The sequence below is a fragment of the Paralichthys olivaceus genome, chromosome 7 (genome assembly GCF_024713975.1).
Source record: "Paralichthys olivaceus isolate ysfri-2021 chromosome 7, ASM2471397v2, whole genome shotgun sequence".
In the NCBI taxonomy this organism is placed as follows: domain Eukaryota; kingdom Metazoa; phylum Chordata; class Actinopteri; order Pleuronectiformes; family Paralichthyidae; genus Paralichthys; species Paralichthys olivaceus.
The window spans coordinates 18,488,248-18,505,626 of NC_091099.1; the positions used below are offsets into that span (position 1 = coordinate 18,488,248).

A 17,379-nucleotide genomic window follows, 5' to 3' on the forward strand; every position below is an offset into this window, starting at 1 on the left:
CCAGTAGGACTGACAGTCCCTGTGCAGACTGTCAGTAGCACTCAATTGCCACATTCAGTCTCCGGGTCCTGTGGGCAGACGCAGCCACACCGAGGCGTGCAGACAACCTGCCCCCAGAACCTGCAGACATCTGTGGATCGCCTCAGTATGTTAAACCAGGGTAATGATCTCAACACACTAAAATAAAGTGTTGTCTTGTATCGATTTTTTCTTTCATACTAAAGCCCTGAAAATTCTGCTGTTGAAATCAGGCCAATCACATCATTCTATAGGTATTATTGTACAGAGGACAGTGGAACTGCTGTGACGCAATTCACGATTATTTACAAATGATCTGCGATGGCTAAATAGAAAGAAATCTTATGCACGGTCAAGCACGCCAGGCTAATAATGACAAGTAAATGTGCAGTGTACACAAGCGTTACCTTTATTCATTTCTATCCTTGACTGGAACTGTGTTTGGCTTTCACAGAAACAAGACATTTCAGTCAACAGAGACAAGCCAAGGACATGTGAAGGGAACAAAAAAAACAGAGTCCAGGAGACAGAGCTGAGGTACACCATGATTACATCATCCTCCTATTCACCCCTTTGCTCCTCTGCAGCACTGTGGGAGGAAAAAAAGAGGTGAGTTGATTAGTGGCAGAAAATTGATTAAAACAGAGGTGACTCCGTTTGTCAGCTCAGGCACATAAAGTTTATAAAATAAATATTTCACTTAGAAATGTTTTATACTTTGCAAAGAAAGAAAACGCACCAAAGTTACGACAAGCAAATCAAATGTTAAAGCTAAGAAAAATATATTTACAGTTATTGTCGCGCATCGCATACATACATTATAAATATGCAGTTTAGATTTATAATGGAAATCATACACTATGTGTCAAATGTATTAGTTGCATCTGTACAACTTGCAGCAATTCAATACAACTAATTCATTAACAAAGACTATACATTCTTTATTTACTATTTATAAAAAATATCTTAGGCTGATTTTGCTGCACTGTTTATAATTTGCACCGCTTTATATTGCAATATTAATGCAGACAAGTTTAATTTCATGTGATACCTGGTGTGAGCTGCATTCGAGTGTAAATGTGTAGATAATAAAGTGGCAGCTGAGTGTAAATTTCTATTATGGACAAAGCATGTATAGGTTTACGTACATCTGGGAGTCTCTGAGGGAGGGAGGGGGGTCGCAGCCAAGATATGCTCCATTAATGAAACAGTACTGCAGCAGAGCCCTGAAGCATAAATCCTGGAAAGAGATGAAAACGTGTAAAGAACCTAATAGGCAGGATGTAGTGTAAAACATGACTGAATCAACACAACAAACATACTGCCTTAGAGCCAGGATCTAATTCAGTGTTTTGTCACTTACCCTAATGAGAATGTGGGGATTTCCAACAATTAAGAGCAGGGCTTTGGGACGAGTGATGGCCACGTTGAAGCGTTTGGGGTTGGCGAGGAAGCCGAGCGCATTCTGCAAATCGTCACTCGGTACTGACTCATTAGAGCGCACCTATATTATCAGAGAGCGAATACAGGAAATAAACTATGGGAAGGTTATGACTGATGTTCGTGCTCCACAGACTCATCTCATTTAAAAAGGATGATAATGGCTAATGTGATTTCTTTATTGTGGCAAACATTGAGGTTTTCATTACTTTATTACATCCTTTATATGCCATTTTATGATGATCAAATTATTGAAAAAATGTTATTATTGAAGAATTTAAATGTGAGGGTATTGTTGGTACATCTCACATTATAAAACACATAATAAAATCTAGCACATCCTAACCACTAACAACCATGGTATCAAGGCGCTCTTCTAAAAATCAAGTTGCAGGCTGTTGATAATTACAAGCTGAGGAAAAACTATGTCTGGTCAGAGCATTCATTTGAAGTGGCAAAAGGTAAACTTTTTTGGTTTGTGTATACCTTTGGTGTGGTGCAAAGTGTGCTCCTTTTTACTAGTTTATATTGTACATGTTCATATTCTATGAAGAAGAGACTGTACTGTTATAGAATACAGGTATATCACCAGCTACTCAAAAATAAGTTGCCATCAGCAAACACCATTGTGATGAGGAGGAACTCTGCTTTAAACCAGAGTTAATGCTAGTTTCTCATTGATACATTATTTAGATCTGATCCAGTTCATTTTTTTATCATTTCAAATGCTCAATTGAATTTTAATCCATGTAGATGCTGTTAAATAAAAAAATTAAAACTGATTCAGTTTAAAGCTCATTCTGATGTTTGTCTTTTCAGAATAACCCAAATTCAGTTTTTTCCTACTGTAGACATGATGATGACCAGGAACTCTTGTCCTTGGAACTCTTCCACTGAGCCCACTTTGATGTCAGAGAGGCCAACTTTACCCAGCAGCACCCGAATCTTCTCACACTGAAAAGAGCAATGTGAAAACAAGAACACTTCAGGATCTGCAGTATGAACGACTGAACATCGACAATTTTAAAAACCATTTAAGTTTTATTGAGGTTGAATATAAAATAATATTAAATAAGCCTCTTCCTCCTCATCAGTTTTCTTATTTGTTAGTTAGCAGAATTACACAAAAAAACAACTGAACTGATTTCCAAGAAACTTTGTTGAGGGGTGGGGAATGACCCAAGGAAGAACCCATTCAATTCTGGTGATCATTTTCTTTGCAATATGGGACACACAATTTGGGAAATATAAATATGAGTGTGTGCGATTCGATGCAGATCCAAAATAAAAATGTGCCGACTGTTGGGCCTTGGCGGACCTATGCGCTCAAGCAAGTGTTTGTATATTTCATTATTTGCGTTGTAATAAGATTGTGAAAGTAAGTAATTCACACTCAGCTATTCTGTGGAGTCTTACTTGTTTCTTGTAGGGGGCAATGATGCCAATGTCAGAGGCATCCACAGGGTTGTAGAGCTTCTTGGCCAGCTGGCAGCAGTAGAGCATCACCTGCACAGCCTCCACAGGGTTGAACCACGATGGGTTTTTACCTTCTCTCATTTCTGTACCCTAAGAAAGAAAGCAAAATATCTGAAATAAATATGAGATGTGATGAGAGTGTACAGATGTCACCATTAAACCTGTAACTTGGTGCAAACTTATAATTAGTTTAAGGTCAACAATAGGCCTCACTCTACTGGAGATTAGCCAGATACATTATTGAAAAAAGTCCTAATTACCCTGACGCCGTGAAAGAGGAGAGGGAAGCCTTTTTTAGGAAGGGTTTTCCACTGACAGAGGGATTCTACTATTGCCCTAGAAGCTTCGCAGCACAGCTCCCCCTGGTAGAAGAGCTTGGAGGGCAGCGTGAGCAGGGCCTCATGAGAACGATAGTTGTAAATAAGCTTAGTCACCTGTAGTAAAAAGAAAAGCTAATTCATTATGCATACAGAGCACAAAGGTACTTTCTAATACCTTTTTCTACAAATATTATTGCACCAACATACGATTATTAAAAAAAAATATATATATATGTAACAGGCACAATGTAGCATAGAATCTAAATAACATGTGAGACACTCTGATTGCCAGTGTGACACTTTTAAAATTGCTGATCATGCAATAGACTGTTGAATGCAATGCACCCACCAGCTTAGGGTTGTATCCCCAGTCCTGTCTGGAGTACAGTGGGTTAGACATGAGCCTCTCTAACAAAGACACCCCCAGGCCAAAGGCAGCAGCCAGCTTGGACTTCACTATTGGACCCAACTGACGGGGGTCGCCGGCCAACACTATCTAAGCAGGCAAGAAAAAAAAAAAGAGTAATGAATAAACAAAGCTCATGTTCATTATAAAAATACTGTTCAATATTTTCAGTTTCAATTTACCCCCTGCCATCAGAGAGTTAATTAAAAATCAGTTTCCCTGATTTGCTAACAATACAAAAATACATAAATTAAATGAGTTTATGCAGGAATGGACCACAAGTGAAAATAATAAAAAAAAAGAGGGTAAGAAATGCAATAGTATCATTTGAAAAAAAAGGGAGGAAAGAAGAAATTTTAAATCCAATTGTTGTTGCTCTTCTGCATCCACAATAGAAACATTGATGGTGCAAATTTAAATCTTTGATCCAAATATGATGTATGAGTATGATGTGTGCTGACCTGTCCATCTCTCTCTGATACAAGGCTCATGGGGATCAGGGACTCTGGCTCAGTGGCCTGGCCGGCTTCATCCAAAAACACGTGAGTAAAATGTCCCACTCTGAGTGAAAGCACATTTATAGTTAGTAAATAGAGTCTGAAATGGTAGAGACTTTATTTAGACACATTATACTTGTTCTTCTTCAATGTTAGGAAGGTTTAATGTGTCTGCAAAAGGTCAAAGTTAAAAAACCAAACTTTCACAGTAATGGGAGCCCCCCCCCCCAGAGAAGTCTCTGCTCCTGTCGTGATGTGTCATACCCCACATTTGCGTAATGCATGCCTCGTGGCTATTCTGACACGGCCCCCGAAAGCTAAAATCCAAGTATTTGAAGCAGAGTTCACACTACTTGAGTTGCTGTTGTGTGATTGGGAGTCCTGCAGGCATAGTGACTACACAACTGACTGGCAACATGGGGTCACACACTACATTAACCACTGCATGGACCTTGACCACCTTCCCCTCATCCTGTGCTCTGATTGGCTGAAGTTGTAATTGACTCAAACTACTTTTACATCAAGTTAGAAATCTGATCATAGTCTGGGATTGATTGATGACTGACAAATCTGACGGAAAATCACTAGGCTTTAGACAGAGGCTGACAAGAGGAGCTGCAGCAATGGTCTAGTATGAGGAAAGTGACTGGAACCACTACAAGTAAAAGCCCAAATTAAAATGATGAATCTCAATATGAACACAATGTATCTCCCCTTAACACCTATCCACTATTAACTACAGCCAAGGCCTTACTGTAGTCCAATACTGTGGAACATTCCGGCGCTGGAGCAGGTGCTGACCACGATCCTGTGAAAAGAGGCCTGACGGATGTCCTCTCCCGCCCTCGAGTACAGTCTCAGCACTTCTGGGATTGACTAGTTAGAAACAAACTCACATCAACGTGGCATATAAATTTTAGATGATAAAGCAGGGTACTAAAAGAAGAGTATTTTACCATAGCCTCATCTATTATTTAGAAAGGATTACTGACAACTGTACCACCCCACCTGGTGGCGATGGCATCTGTACAGACATTACTGCACAGCGGAATATGCATATTCTCCCTTTGATCATACATAATGTAACTGAGGTGCCTGTAGCGTGAAAACTGCAGTGAATTTCATTTCCCTGGTGCTGTTCGGTACCTCATCCTGCCTACAAGATGCATTGACGCGGGCCAGACTTGCAGCATGCAGGAAGCCACTGTCAAGCAGACGGACGCAGATGAGGTCAGCAGCGCTGTTGGAGGGAGTACACACGAGCACCCGACTGCTGGGGATAAAGTGGTAAACCTGGAGGGGGAAAGACTTTGACTATGAAGTTGCTCAGACCGGATCTTGTCAGGTACAAAACCTAATGCTGACATATTCTCACTTCAGGTGATATGGCTTAAAATAACTGTCTTATTAATTATTGAGTTTTCCATCAATACTAGTATTATCAGATTACTTTCAAATTCATTGTCCAAAATAACGTGAAACTTTTTTATCAGAAGGATAGATTAGATGCATGGACAGTATTTGTGAAAAACAAATAAATGCGGACACCAATGACTGTATATAAAGTAACTCAACAAAAGTAAAGAGACAAAACGTCTAGCTTGCCACTTGCTGGCTGGTTAGAGAATAGGTCATAATCCCTGCCACCTCCATGCTAAGAGATGGGACAAACTGTCACATCTAATAAAAATGTCCAATGACAGTTGTTATCATTTCAGTTTTGTTTTTGTTAGCTTTTCACACTAATGTCAATGTTTATTTTTTTGTTTAACAAATTATGTTCAGGTCTAATGATATTTGAACAAAAACAATAATCCTAAAGTTAGGACTGATTTGTTATAATCATAACACACATTATCAAAAATCAAATATCATTATCAATACATGGGGTTCCTGGTTCAGAGCTACTCTTAATGTTACAATAAATACAGCCCTTGAGTAGAGGGTGATGGTGTGTATGCACCTGTAGTATGGCCTCTATGAGGGTGATTGTCTTTCCAGTGCCCGGAGGTCCAAAAAGCACATAAGGAATGGGGCGACACTCTCCTTCCAGGATCCTCTTCACTGCCTCTCTCTGAGGGGGGTTCAGGTCTGGGTTAAACAAGTTCCCTTTGCTGGGAATGGGTTTCGACAGCAGTCCTCCATCTAGGAGCAGTAATGCAATTGTTATTAATGTGCACAATGTTCCCTGATATGTTTAAAATGAAACTGAAAACCAAAGTAACTTGTACTTTTAGTCTGCGTGGCCTTTGACTTCATGTCGATGGAAACGCTCGACACATTTCTCTTCTTCGGCCATGGAGCCTGGTTTTCAGATACAGTTACAATTAATGAAAAACTAAACAAAGCAGACATAAGTGTCTTTTATTCTTTCTTTCACCTCATTGTTCTCTATTGCTTTGTTTTGGTCTGGCTCCTCTATCCACTTTCCTGTCCACTGAAGGGTCTGAGGAGTCACTCTGGAGGGGAAGAGAACTGCACAGGGATGGGGGAAATTACTGCAATTTAAACCATTTAAAACAACAGAGGCTAATAAAAACGTAAAACAAAACAGTGCAGATGTTTTAAATTTGATTTAATAGGTGATTTTGTCTATAAAACTACTGTGGAGCTACTGTGTCAAAATGGTTCTAAGTATCTGTGCAAGCAGACGCTGCTGGAGAAGTAAAATGTTTTGTTTATTTAATTCCTGGAGGCAATACTACTTTACTGAAGGATAAACAGCGCCCTCTGGTGTCAGTTTTTGGTTGCTGAAATTAAGACCAATAAAAGTTCATTCGTTTCTTAAAATGAAGAATATTTCATATATATTTCATAATTTTTTAAATCTTATATAATTGAACATTGACATAGTAATGACTTAATAATCTCTAAAATGTCAGGAAACACATGCTGTACAGAGCAATTCAAATAAAGTCTCAGCTTACTGTCTCCAAACTGCTTCGTCTGGAGAAGTGCATTATGACACCGCCTTGTGGTCGTTCTGCAAATGGCCAAAGGACTCATATTAGAGGCAAACTGAATCAGATCAACTACGAAGCAATATGTGCGATTGATATTTTGAAGTATTATTAGAAGAAGAATTTGTGATGATACTAAGACTTCCTCTTTTTCTCACCTGTTGTAAGAGAACTCAACATCAAGCGGCTCTCCGAGGTAACTGCGCTGAAACTCTGAGTTTACTCTCAAACTAACATCCTCATCATTGATCTGTGTAAAAACAGAGCATCAGATTACATCAACATTTTATCAGAATTTATGATTGATAGAACAGTTAATGTTCATTCACAAGGTGCCAAAAACAAACTTTGTGTGAACCTAATGTGACTTTAGCAGCTTTCTCCCCTTTTCCAGGCCACGATGCATCCATCCTCCAAGAAACTCTGCAAAATACATCCAGGCTTTCTGCTATTCCTCTTTTGCTGATTGTAATAGCAGCATGGCTAATTTAATCAACTTGTGATTTCAGATTAAATGTACATCTGTTGTCATGGGGATGGAGGATAACATGATTCATTTACATCAGCTTTGTAGTTTTGTTGCAGTATAATAAAGATAGCTTGGATATGACCTTTTACAATTACATGTTTGTAGCTGTGGCTGCTACCATTGCTAAGTAGCTATCATCTATGGCCACCCAGACACACACCACATTATTACACATATTGTTAAATAGATCCTGGCCAGCGGTAATAGAACTGGACCTGACCTAACTATGTAAAAGGTTAAACCCATTCGGTTCTCGGGTCGTGTCTTGGGTCCTACACTTTGTGTGGACCCGGGATAACCTCTACTTCAAAGTATAAAATATCTCCGTACCTCTGCGACAAAACTGATGTACTCCATTACCACACCGTCATTCCGTGGTTTCTTCAACACTATTCTGTCCCCTGTAGAAAATGCTTGTCAAGACCTTTGTGTTGCACAATAACTGACAAGATAAATGTCTGCAATACCTCAGCAATAACAAAAAAAGACACTTAAGGCATCCTCACCTATATTAAGACTGGGTCTGCCTTCAGCCAACCCCAGGACCTCCAAGTGCAGGTGGGCAGCTCCCTTCCTGAGAAGAGCTCCCCTGATTGAGAATTCTCCCAGTTCCCTCTCTGCATGCAGTTCTTCCAACCAGAGAAGAGCTGAGAAGCGTGAAAGCATGTTGGATGGTGATAGCACCTAAGCAAACAGACACACAGACACAGCAGGAGAAGGAAAACAAAATCTTTCAAATTATTCCTGATGGAATTTTTTTTAATGTTTTCTTTTCCACACCAAAGGTGAGATAAAACACAGAGCAGGAGCCTCTAGAGCAAATTTCGTGCCGAACAGCGTTGACCCAGAGCTCATCTTCTTTCTTAGCAATTAATTTATACTTGTGGCAAGTGAACACTGGTAGACTCCAGCATCATCAAAAATCCACAGCCACACATGAATCAACCCATTTGTTGACGAAGTGGCCCTAATTTTAAACTTCTTACATAATCTACATGACCGCGCTAAACATCATCATGGGCCTGCTCACCTCTCCGAGGCTTGGCTCAACCACCAGCACGTCACTCTGCGCCTCCACACAGTCTCTCAAAGCACGAGGCACTTGAAAGCTCGGTAAGAAGTTTGGCAGCCGCCGATTAGTAAGCCTAGTGGAGGAAAAGGCAAAGTCAAACAAGAGGTGACATAATCAATTCACACAGAGGAAGTTATCCTCATGGCCAATTGGGCACAACAGCACTTATGAATAACAGTTATGACAATCCTGACCGTGTTTCCTCTCGGATTCTTAACTGTGTGTCTGCTCTTCACACACAAACTGACAATCACAATCATATAGTTATTAATCAATGGTGTCGGATCACAAATGCAGATTGTTGCAATCCCCTTTAACCCCAATGTCCTGGCTGTGTGCATCTCGTGTGGTGTGTGGCAGGTGAACTCCTCATTAACTCAAGAGTGAATAAAACTAATTTCTAACTTCTTCAGTACTGGATGGATCCTAATAGCTTTATTAGTGTTGGTGTTCATTGTTGAAGTGTAAAGTGAGTGCAGGCCAGTAGGGGAGTGAGGAGGGAGGAGGGGTCGCTGCTGCAAAATAAACATGGACATATGAACAAAGTGAAGGAAAATCTAAATACTGAATTCACATGTATAAAAATCAAACACTGCACAGACTGAATATCGGTATCTGTAATAAAACATACAGACTGGTGGGCAATGCATTTCAGAGCTCTTCCTCTGTGGATTTAGTTGAATGGATACCTTTGTGGGCCTTTTGAAGCACAGACAGTGATCACTTGAGTGGGTGCTGCTGGGAGAGAACAAGCGTCACTGGGGGTGTAGGGCACCGAGGGCTGCAGCAGGTTCTCCTCTTCACTGCCCACTGTGACCTCCAGGCGCCTCCCGATGGTGAAAGAAGAGAAGTGCAGCAACAGCAGCTCGGCACAGCTTCCCAGGCTCCTGAGAAATTTCCCCACACATGAAATTCAGACACATTTGGCACCTCAGTGAGTGGAGCTAATTTTTTATGGCAGCAGAGCAAGTCCTGACAGAGATGAAGCCAAAAACTTATACAGTCTACATTCATCTTTTTGACCCATTACTCCTACAACTGCTTCTGTAATTTATACTATTGCCACAAGAATTTAAAGAAATTAACATACTTTGCTTGGCAGGCTACTACAACAGGCAACCTCCCTCCTGGTGAAATATCCAGCTCTCTTTCCTGGATATGGATATTCTCCTTATTCACATCACCATTTTCTTTGTCCACCTCTTTTGCATCACATGCTTGTTTTTCAGGAGAGCCAGACTCGGAACTGTTTCCATGCAAAGGCTGTTTCTGTCTCTGTGATGTGTAGCCTCTGACAGAAACAAGGCTGAACTGTTTTTCCGAGTCCCAGCCAGCAAACTCACAACACTTTATCCTGTGGGTCTCTGAACCTTTATTTCTGTTGCAGTAGAAAAATGAAAACGAATCACAATATAATGTGCCACTTGTGCATCAACATTCAAAAAAATAAAGGGCAGCAGTATTTGTAATCAAAGTTGAAATGATTAAAAAATAGTTTACTTAGAATGTGATTATATTCTTGTTTTTATTTTGGTCACTCACTGTATCCAGAGCACTAGCTCTTGTCTCTCCCCAATCCTCAGATCTCCAAACTGTCCATACTCTGTTACGTTCAGGCCTCCTTTGTTTTCAAGGAGGCTCTGGAGTTCAGCCTCTGGGAGAATTGCAGCAGGAGAACTCACACTGCAACACAAACAAACAAAAAAAACATCAAATGACTTATCTGCATCACCCCAACCAATTTTGAACACAGTAAACTGAAAACCACAACCTTGTGAACATGTCAAAGGTATTATAAAGATCCAATGATTAAAAAGAAATCAGCAGATAAATCAATAATTAAACTAATTGTTCATTGAAGTCCTATAAACGATAGAAGTCAAAACAAAATACCTCTGAAGACAGGGTGCCATGCACAGGGCCCTCCAACTGTAGATGGACTGATTGCTCTCCACCATTACCAGGTTCACCAGGTGCCCTGGCAAAGGCTGGTATTGGGCAGGCAGTAGCAGAGAGTCCAGGCTGAAGAACACTTTGTTCTCCACCACTCCATTGTTACCAAACACGCTGGTCACACACACCTGGGGACAGAGGATCATTCGAATTAGGGGAAACCAAAGAAAGAAGTAATTAGATTTATAACTTTATAAATAAATTGAATCCTACATGAACCTGAATTACTTTTGAAGCATTAACACACATTAAATGTAATTCTTTTCCAGTTCTAGTGCTAAAAGGCCTAAAGTCTTTAAAGCCTAAATCTTTCAATGATGCAATTACCTGGTCTAGGCGGCAATAGCGTAAAGGGACCACAGAATGAGCCTCGGTGGTCCACTGGGTTGGATTGATAAAATATTTTGCTTGGACCCAGTCACCTTTCATTGGCTCATAACCTAAAAGAGAGGAGAGGAAATACACTGAATGTGCCAGTGGGCAGGGAAGTTAACATCAGCCTTCATCCAAGTGGTAGTAAATTTTGGTGTATACTCAGTCTTACAGCTAACAAAACATCAACTGCAAAGAAAAAAAGGTGGCTGATAAATCAGACAAAAAAATGCTGTCTGGAGCTAAATGGCTACTGTGGGTGTGTGTGACAGAGTAAGTCGAATTAATGCAAATCATCACGGAGGTCAAACAGGCTCAAAATGTTAGTGTGTAGAGTACAGTAGCCGTACCTTCCCAAAGACTGTTGCGTGGGAAGTATGTGTTCTGGTTTATGTATCCGCCATCTCTGTCAAATGCCGTGACTGTGCCGATGAGAGGCCGGAGATGCAAACTGTCAGCCTCTAGTGAGGTTCTTCCTCCGTCCTCCCAGGCGTCTGCACTCTTCTCCACCTGAACGACAGGATGAAGCAGTCTGTGCATGATAGAGCTCACAATGGATGTCCGTTTGTATTGATCTTTAGCTGAGTCCACTCTCAGCTAAAGTGGTGCACTTCTGGCACTAGAGAAACAGTCTGCACATGTACCCTATTTCACCGAAATAACTTTTGTGCCTCTTGCAGGTGAATGATGACTCACCCTGACAGCTTTCCATCCGCCTTGGGCACCATCTCTCACTGCTATACAGTTCACCAGGTCCCCTTCTTTCAGCAGCATGCCGCCCAACACCTGGCCACTGGTGAAGTAGACAGCACCGTCTATCATGCCATAGTCCAGGCAGAGCTGGGTCACCACACCGCCCCGCAGGTGACGAATGTCCTCAATGCCTGACCACCACGAGAAATACGGACCATCCAACATGTTAGTGTGTTTGTAATGCAGCGGGTAAATGTGTTGAATGATGGAGGCTGCTTTTCAGGATTGTTACATTGACCTGAAGCAGAGAAGTTGTCTTCTCCATCCACCTCTACTGTCCTCCACAGTGGAGACACCAGCTTGGACAGCGCACATCGCAGAGCAGTCAGCATGGCGGGGTTTCTATCAACAGGGAACACTTTCAACATGGCAACCCAATTAGCTAAGTTCTCGGCAGCTAGTTGGCCATAGGTTAGCTAGCACGGTTAGCTGCTGGACCTCCTGCGCTAGCTAACGCGCCCATTAGCAGAAAAACAAACAAACTATATTTTCAAATAAGTGACGTGGTCAACACCATTAGCGCGTTAGCCGGAACACGTTCAAGGCTAATGTTAGCTGAAGTAGCTGTAGCACAGAGCACAACGCACAGTGAGGAGACAGAAGCACTTGAGTGACATTTGGAACAGAGGACGTTTAGAGATCATTTAAAAATTACCTTCCTCAACGCTAAGTATTAAAGAGCAGTTCACGTGTCAGGGTCAGGAGCGCGCCTTCTGTGCACTTTCCAGCACCAAGGGTTTGACGGGCACGCGTACGTGCGCGGGAGCGCCGGGTCATGGTTGTGTCGAGAGCTGGTGTTCGGAGATATGTGGTGAACCCACCAAAGGTGTTCTGGTATCCCAGAATTCACCGCGAGCCGACTCGGTGGTGTTCAGCTGTGCTGGTGGGATTAAAAACAGAGATTAGAAATCATCAAACCCACATGTTTAAATATAGATATAAATATCGTGTAGTCATTCATCAGAGACCTCTCAGAATGACTGTGTGTTACACTGTGCCATGAATAATAAAGAGACATGCTGCTAACTCTAGATAACTGATAATACATTTTCACGCTCTGTTCATGTAACATTGCAAGTTTCTTGGAAGATTTAAACTTGTTCTTTGTTTATTTGCCAAAGTTTGTTTTGGCTTCAGCAGTTTGACATGTTATTCTTATTAACCACACATGCATTCACATTCATCATTTATGAAAACTTTAACGCTGCTGCAAAGACAGGTAATCCATATTCATACAGGTTTTTTTTTTTTAAATGTATGAAATCCAATGCAGTACGTAATAAATCTGAAATGACATCCATCCAATTTGCATTTTAGAAACTCATGAGTTATGAAGCACCACCTGTTTTCTCACCAACTATCTCTGGGCCACATTCACCTCATGCAAGTGGACGACTTTTTGGCTCATTGTGCATTTTTCCATAGAAAGAGGCCGGTGGAACACATTTTGGCGAGATTTAATACATTGAAGGAAAACATCCTCGTGCTCTTTTTCTGCCACAGCACGTTCTCACTGCACCATCACATTCCGTCTGTGACCTGCCTTGTAAAAAGCCTTCATGCTGCATCACTAAACTAATGACAAACTGAACCAACGAGTCACCATGTCTGCTGTCATCTGATGACGAAGTGTGAAATGTTCCCTCTGCTCTACACTGTCAAAGTGAACAACAGAAAACTCTTCATGTCGCTCAGCTTATGTTTGATGCCTAGAGATGTTCATTCATGTAAAAGAATCCCACCTCTCTTTAGACTCTCAGTCAAATGTGTGGGAGTCGTTTCAGTGTGACTAACACTAATACTGGCAGCACAAGAGAATTGGAATGTCCACTTGTAAATCATTTCAGTGGTTCAGCAGTGAAGACTTGAGGAATTTATGTGCTGTGAATTGAAGTGTGAAGCATATATCTGTTAGAGCTTATATCATCCACACCTATTGATAGATATTAATACTTTTAACTGCACTATCTGTTAGTTTCAGTTCAAACCCAATCACATATTTTCACTGCCAATCATTTCTCTAATTGTATCATATCTTCTCCACAATTTTTTAAATAAACTTTTATTGTCTTCCAGGCAGGACAGTAGACAGGAGTTAAAAATGAAACAAATTAAATATTTCTTATGTTCAAATTGGACGAGTACAACCATATACATTTTTGAGGAGCCATCAAAAATATCTAGAAAATGTCCTGAGTATTAAAAGAAGAAATAAAGAAAATCATAAATTTATTGTACCTCCCAATTATATGTTCTATACCTCCCTGCACTGCGGTCGAAAATGTTTTCCTATACGATAATCCTTGTGGACACTACATCCTTTGAAATGAAATGGACTTCTATTCAAATGACAAGATGTTTAGACTAAGACTTTCAAGAACCAGCCTTAAAAACACAACATTTAGTTGCTTTTGTGGAGTTTATGATTATATTACACAGTCTTTATTAGGAGTTTGATGTTAAAATTGTATTTCTCCTTTAGATTTACATTAAAACATAGATTGATTGTTGGTTCTTAAACTGGGACACAGCACAAGGTCCATTTAGTGGATGATCCGTGTGTTCAATTTTTTCACATCATACAGCACATCCAAGTAATTGAACTGGTATTATTTGTTTAGCAATATGCTGATTTCACACTGCCATATTGCTGCCGTAAAGATTAAATATCCCAAAGTCTTTTTAAAAAAATTGTTGCAATAGAAAGTGCTTAGCAGTAAATGGTGGTATCAGTGATTTATAGTCAGTGGACACGCAAAATGTAAAACATGCAAAAACTGTGATACGTTCTATTGGCAGAGCGATTATGTTGATTTACAACTGCTGCCACAAGGCACTTTTATGTTGTGGTATTTAAAATGGTCTGCCTTTAAGAGATGATGGCAAGTGATAGGACATTAACATTTATATAAGAACCATTTGAACAGTTTCCACAGGTGCTGCCCAGAACTGTTTCATAAGCACATGGCAGTTACACTTTTTTGCTGTTTCAGTGCTGAGTACACTTTGCCGATCTTGTCATACACTTAAGAGGGGTGATGTTTTCATATTGTGTGTCCCTGCCAGCACAAAAACCATTTGCTTGTGAATACTCATCTGACATTGACACTACCCAACTTTCACCAAAAGAGAGCAGTGGTTGCCCTTTTTGTTCACCAGACAGCTACAGTCTGTGCTGCAGGGTGCAAATGAGGCCAAGGGAGAAATCAGATCAGATACTAATCTCACAGTCTGTGTTGCTATAACTGGACACTCTACTTACCCTGCTTAATGGCAACAAATGCCGTGAATGCTTAGAAATTAAGCCAGCTATTGTGCGGCGCAGAGGGGAAAAACAGATTTCCCTGTTTAATCTGATAGTGTTTGACAAGGGCTTAAACTTCCTCTTCTGTAATTAGCGTCTTAATACACAAGCATGCCAAGGGCCACGAGAGTCAAGAATCTGATTGTTGGACAGGAGTTTGGCCACAACAGGTTGCTTGCCCAAGAATTAGAAGAAGTGGCTGCCTGTCTGTATTATGATTAAGCATGTCAATTAAAAAAAAACATTTAAAGACATATTTAAAATCATACTGATCAAAGACGCATATGTTTACAAGTTGATGATATCTATTTGAAATGTTTTCAGATGTCAAAACATGTGGTGTTTAGAGAAAAATACCCACAAGTTCAAACATTCTTTATACACCACATAATGTGTAATCCTGTGTTTACCACAAAATTATATTAGTCCTGCTTTTCTACATAAAATTTGAGACTTAGAACGAATGTATATTCCTCCATGAGAATATTACAATGCTCCTCAGACAGAGGTCCATGTGAGGTCAATACCAAGTCCCACAGACACACAATAGATCCTCTAAACTGAGTTTTTTTGGTTTGATTTATGATCTGACACATCAGAATCAGGTTATTGTCAAGCAGGTTTACACATACAAGGAATTTGCTTTGGTGTGTTTCTGCAATTAAAACTATAGAAAATATCTAAATAGGAAACAAAAATGAAATATAAAAAATTAAAAGAATACTATAGGCAAATAAAAAATACTATAAAAGTACTACAAGCGGGACTTCAACTATAATACTGTATATATGGACACATATAGACTACTATGTATATGTATAGTGCAGAACAAATAAAAAAAATGGATTCATAAAATAATTCCTTCTGACATCCATCTCCATTTCCGTCCAGTATCGAAACCAGATGCAAATAGGAATTCATTTGACTTGATGAATGTATATAAAAAATGGGGGAAGAGTAGGAACGTAGCAACAGCAAACAGAGCCACGGCTTCTTCTTATTCTGTGTTTGGTAGTTGTTTCTGATATTTGTAGTTAGCTAATAAAAATGCTAGTAATTGAAAGAAACATTGAGGCAGAAGTTGGGATATATGTGAGATTTTGTTTTCTCTTTCACATCTTGCCTTGTTAAGATATTGGTGATAAAATTCCTGATTATCATGTGGATTTGTAAGTTTTTCATAAGATCTTACAAACTTTAAAAAAAAGCATGAAAACAAAACAATGTTCAGGAGTGATCACACACTTTGAATATACAAGTCACTGTGAAACCCTGTAAAATGTTTTATATGGTAGCTGTTAGCGGTAACAATGGCTATGATTGGCATATAGAATTAAATTCTCTTGATCAATACTGTGCTGGTATTGTTCTGTTTTGATGAATCATTGTATTTTATGTGGAACATTAGATACCAGGAGTATCAGTCGTTTAGTCAGTTAAACTTATCTGCACTTTAAACAAAAAAACAAAAGAACTAAACTAAAAACACATCTATCTCTCCTCTGCATCTTTGTACTTGTTTGTATTTTGCACTTCAAAAAGGAAAAGAAAAACTTTATACACTGTATTTTGTAATTTGAACTATTTTCTAATTTTATATATTTCTTTTTTTTCTCTAATCTTTCTTTTAAAATATTTGTATGCCAGGAGATTGAAAAACAAAATAAGAGTTTCATTACATGCTGTAAACTGTGTTTATCTGCTGTGTATATGACAATAAGCATCTTGAATCTTGAATCTAGAATCTAAATAGGATGTTTCATCACTTATTGCTAACGTGGTCAGTGTTACACTCTTACCTTTACCTACTGGAGAAAATCTGCAGTGGAAACACTGGTTGTCTTCTGAATATCAAGGCCAAGACTCTGTCTGCAATGTTTACAGTCTGACAAGTCCAAGTTGAACATTTCTCCAAACAACAGCAATACCTTTTGTATTGATTTAGGTCCAGACAACCTTTAGGCTAATCTCTGTTAACAGCTATCTTCATATGAATGCAGATAAATTAAAGCTGATGCATTTTGATCAGTTCAATATGGGACACTGTGGGAAGTTCTTGGGAGTTCTTGTACAAACAAACTAAACAATCTATAACCTGTTAATCCCTGAGCCCATCAACTATCATCTGATATCAGATTATCCTTTTTGGGGCTGCGTCCAATATTTTGGGGCTTCCGGTGAAGACAGTGGATGTCCGGGCCAAGACTCTGTCTTCTGTTCACTGTTAAAAGTCTCACGAGTACAAGTGATTTGAAGGTTTCTCATCATAAAGCATAAAC

The 17,379-nt window shown here is 39.7% G+C and overlaps 1 protein-coding gene across 4 annotated transcripts; it reads right to left on the reverse strand.

The window, feature by feature from the left end:
• Window positions 1-404: 404 nt before the first annotated feature.
• mov10l1 (Mov10 like RNA helicase 1) lies at window positions 405-12,611 on the reverse strand. Of its 4 annotated transcripts, none has more exons than XM_020078298.2 (27): window positions 12,452-12,611; window positions 12,035-12,138; window positions 11,740-11,927; window positions 11,394-11,553; window positions 10,999-11,111; window positions 10,612-10,799; window positions 10,261-10,401; window positions 9,809-10,096; window positions 9,408-9,605; window positions 8,677-8,791; window positions 8,153-8,330; window positions 7,977-8,047; window positions 7,276-7,367; window positions 7,085-7,140; window positions 6,538-6,632; window positions 6,389-6,461; window positions 6,121-6,302; window positions 5,304-5,450; window positions 4,912-5,033; window positions 4,122-4,221; window positions 3,604-3,750; window positions 3,195-3,368; window positions 2,875-3,024; window positions 2,305-2,412; window positions 1,382-1,522; window positions 1,167-1,258; window positions 405-607 (listed from the first exon to the last, which is right to left on the reverse strand). In XM_020078298.2, exons 2-27 carry the CDS (start codon window positions 12,126-12,128, stop codon window positions 580-582), a joined length of 3,441 nt encoding a protein of 1,146 aa, XP_019933857.2. In that variant the 5' UTR covers window positions 12,129-12,138; window positions 12,452-12,611; the 3' UTR covers window positions 405-579. The 4 variants fall into 4 exon arrangements, with proteins under 4 accessions (XP_019933857.2, XP_019933843.2, XP_069384961.1 ...); XM_020078284.2 differs by having other exon boundaries at window positions 12,029-12,138; XM_069528860.1 differs by having other exon boundaries at window positions 12,035-12,154; window positions 12,452-12,598.
• Window positions 12,612-17,379: the final 4,768 nt, after the last annotated feature.

What these genes read in the sequence shown, in the direction of transcription:
- mov10l1 (XM_020078284.2), bottom strand. Translation starts at nt 12,128, where the DNA reads ATGCTGACTGCTCTGCGATGTGCGCTGTCCAAGCTGGTGTCTCCACTG. An exon ending in GCTTCAAAAGGCCCACAAAG is followed by an intron (nt 8,792 to 9,407) that starts GTATCCATTCAA and finishes TTCCTCCACTAG; the next exon opens with GCTTACTAATCGGCGGCTGC. An exon ending in AAGCAATAGAGAACAATGAG is followed by an intron (nt 6,462 to 6,537) that starts GTGAAAGAAAGA and finishes TCTGAAAACCAG; the next exon opens with GCTCCATGGCCGAAGAAGAG.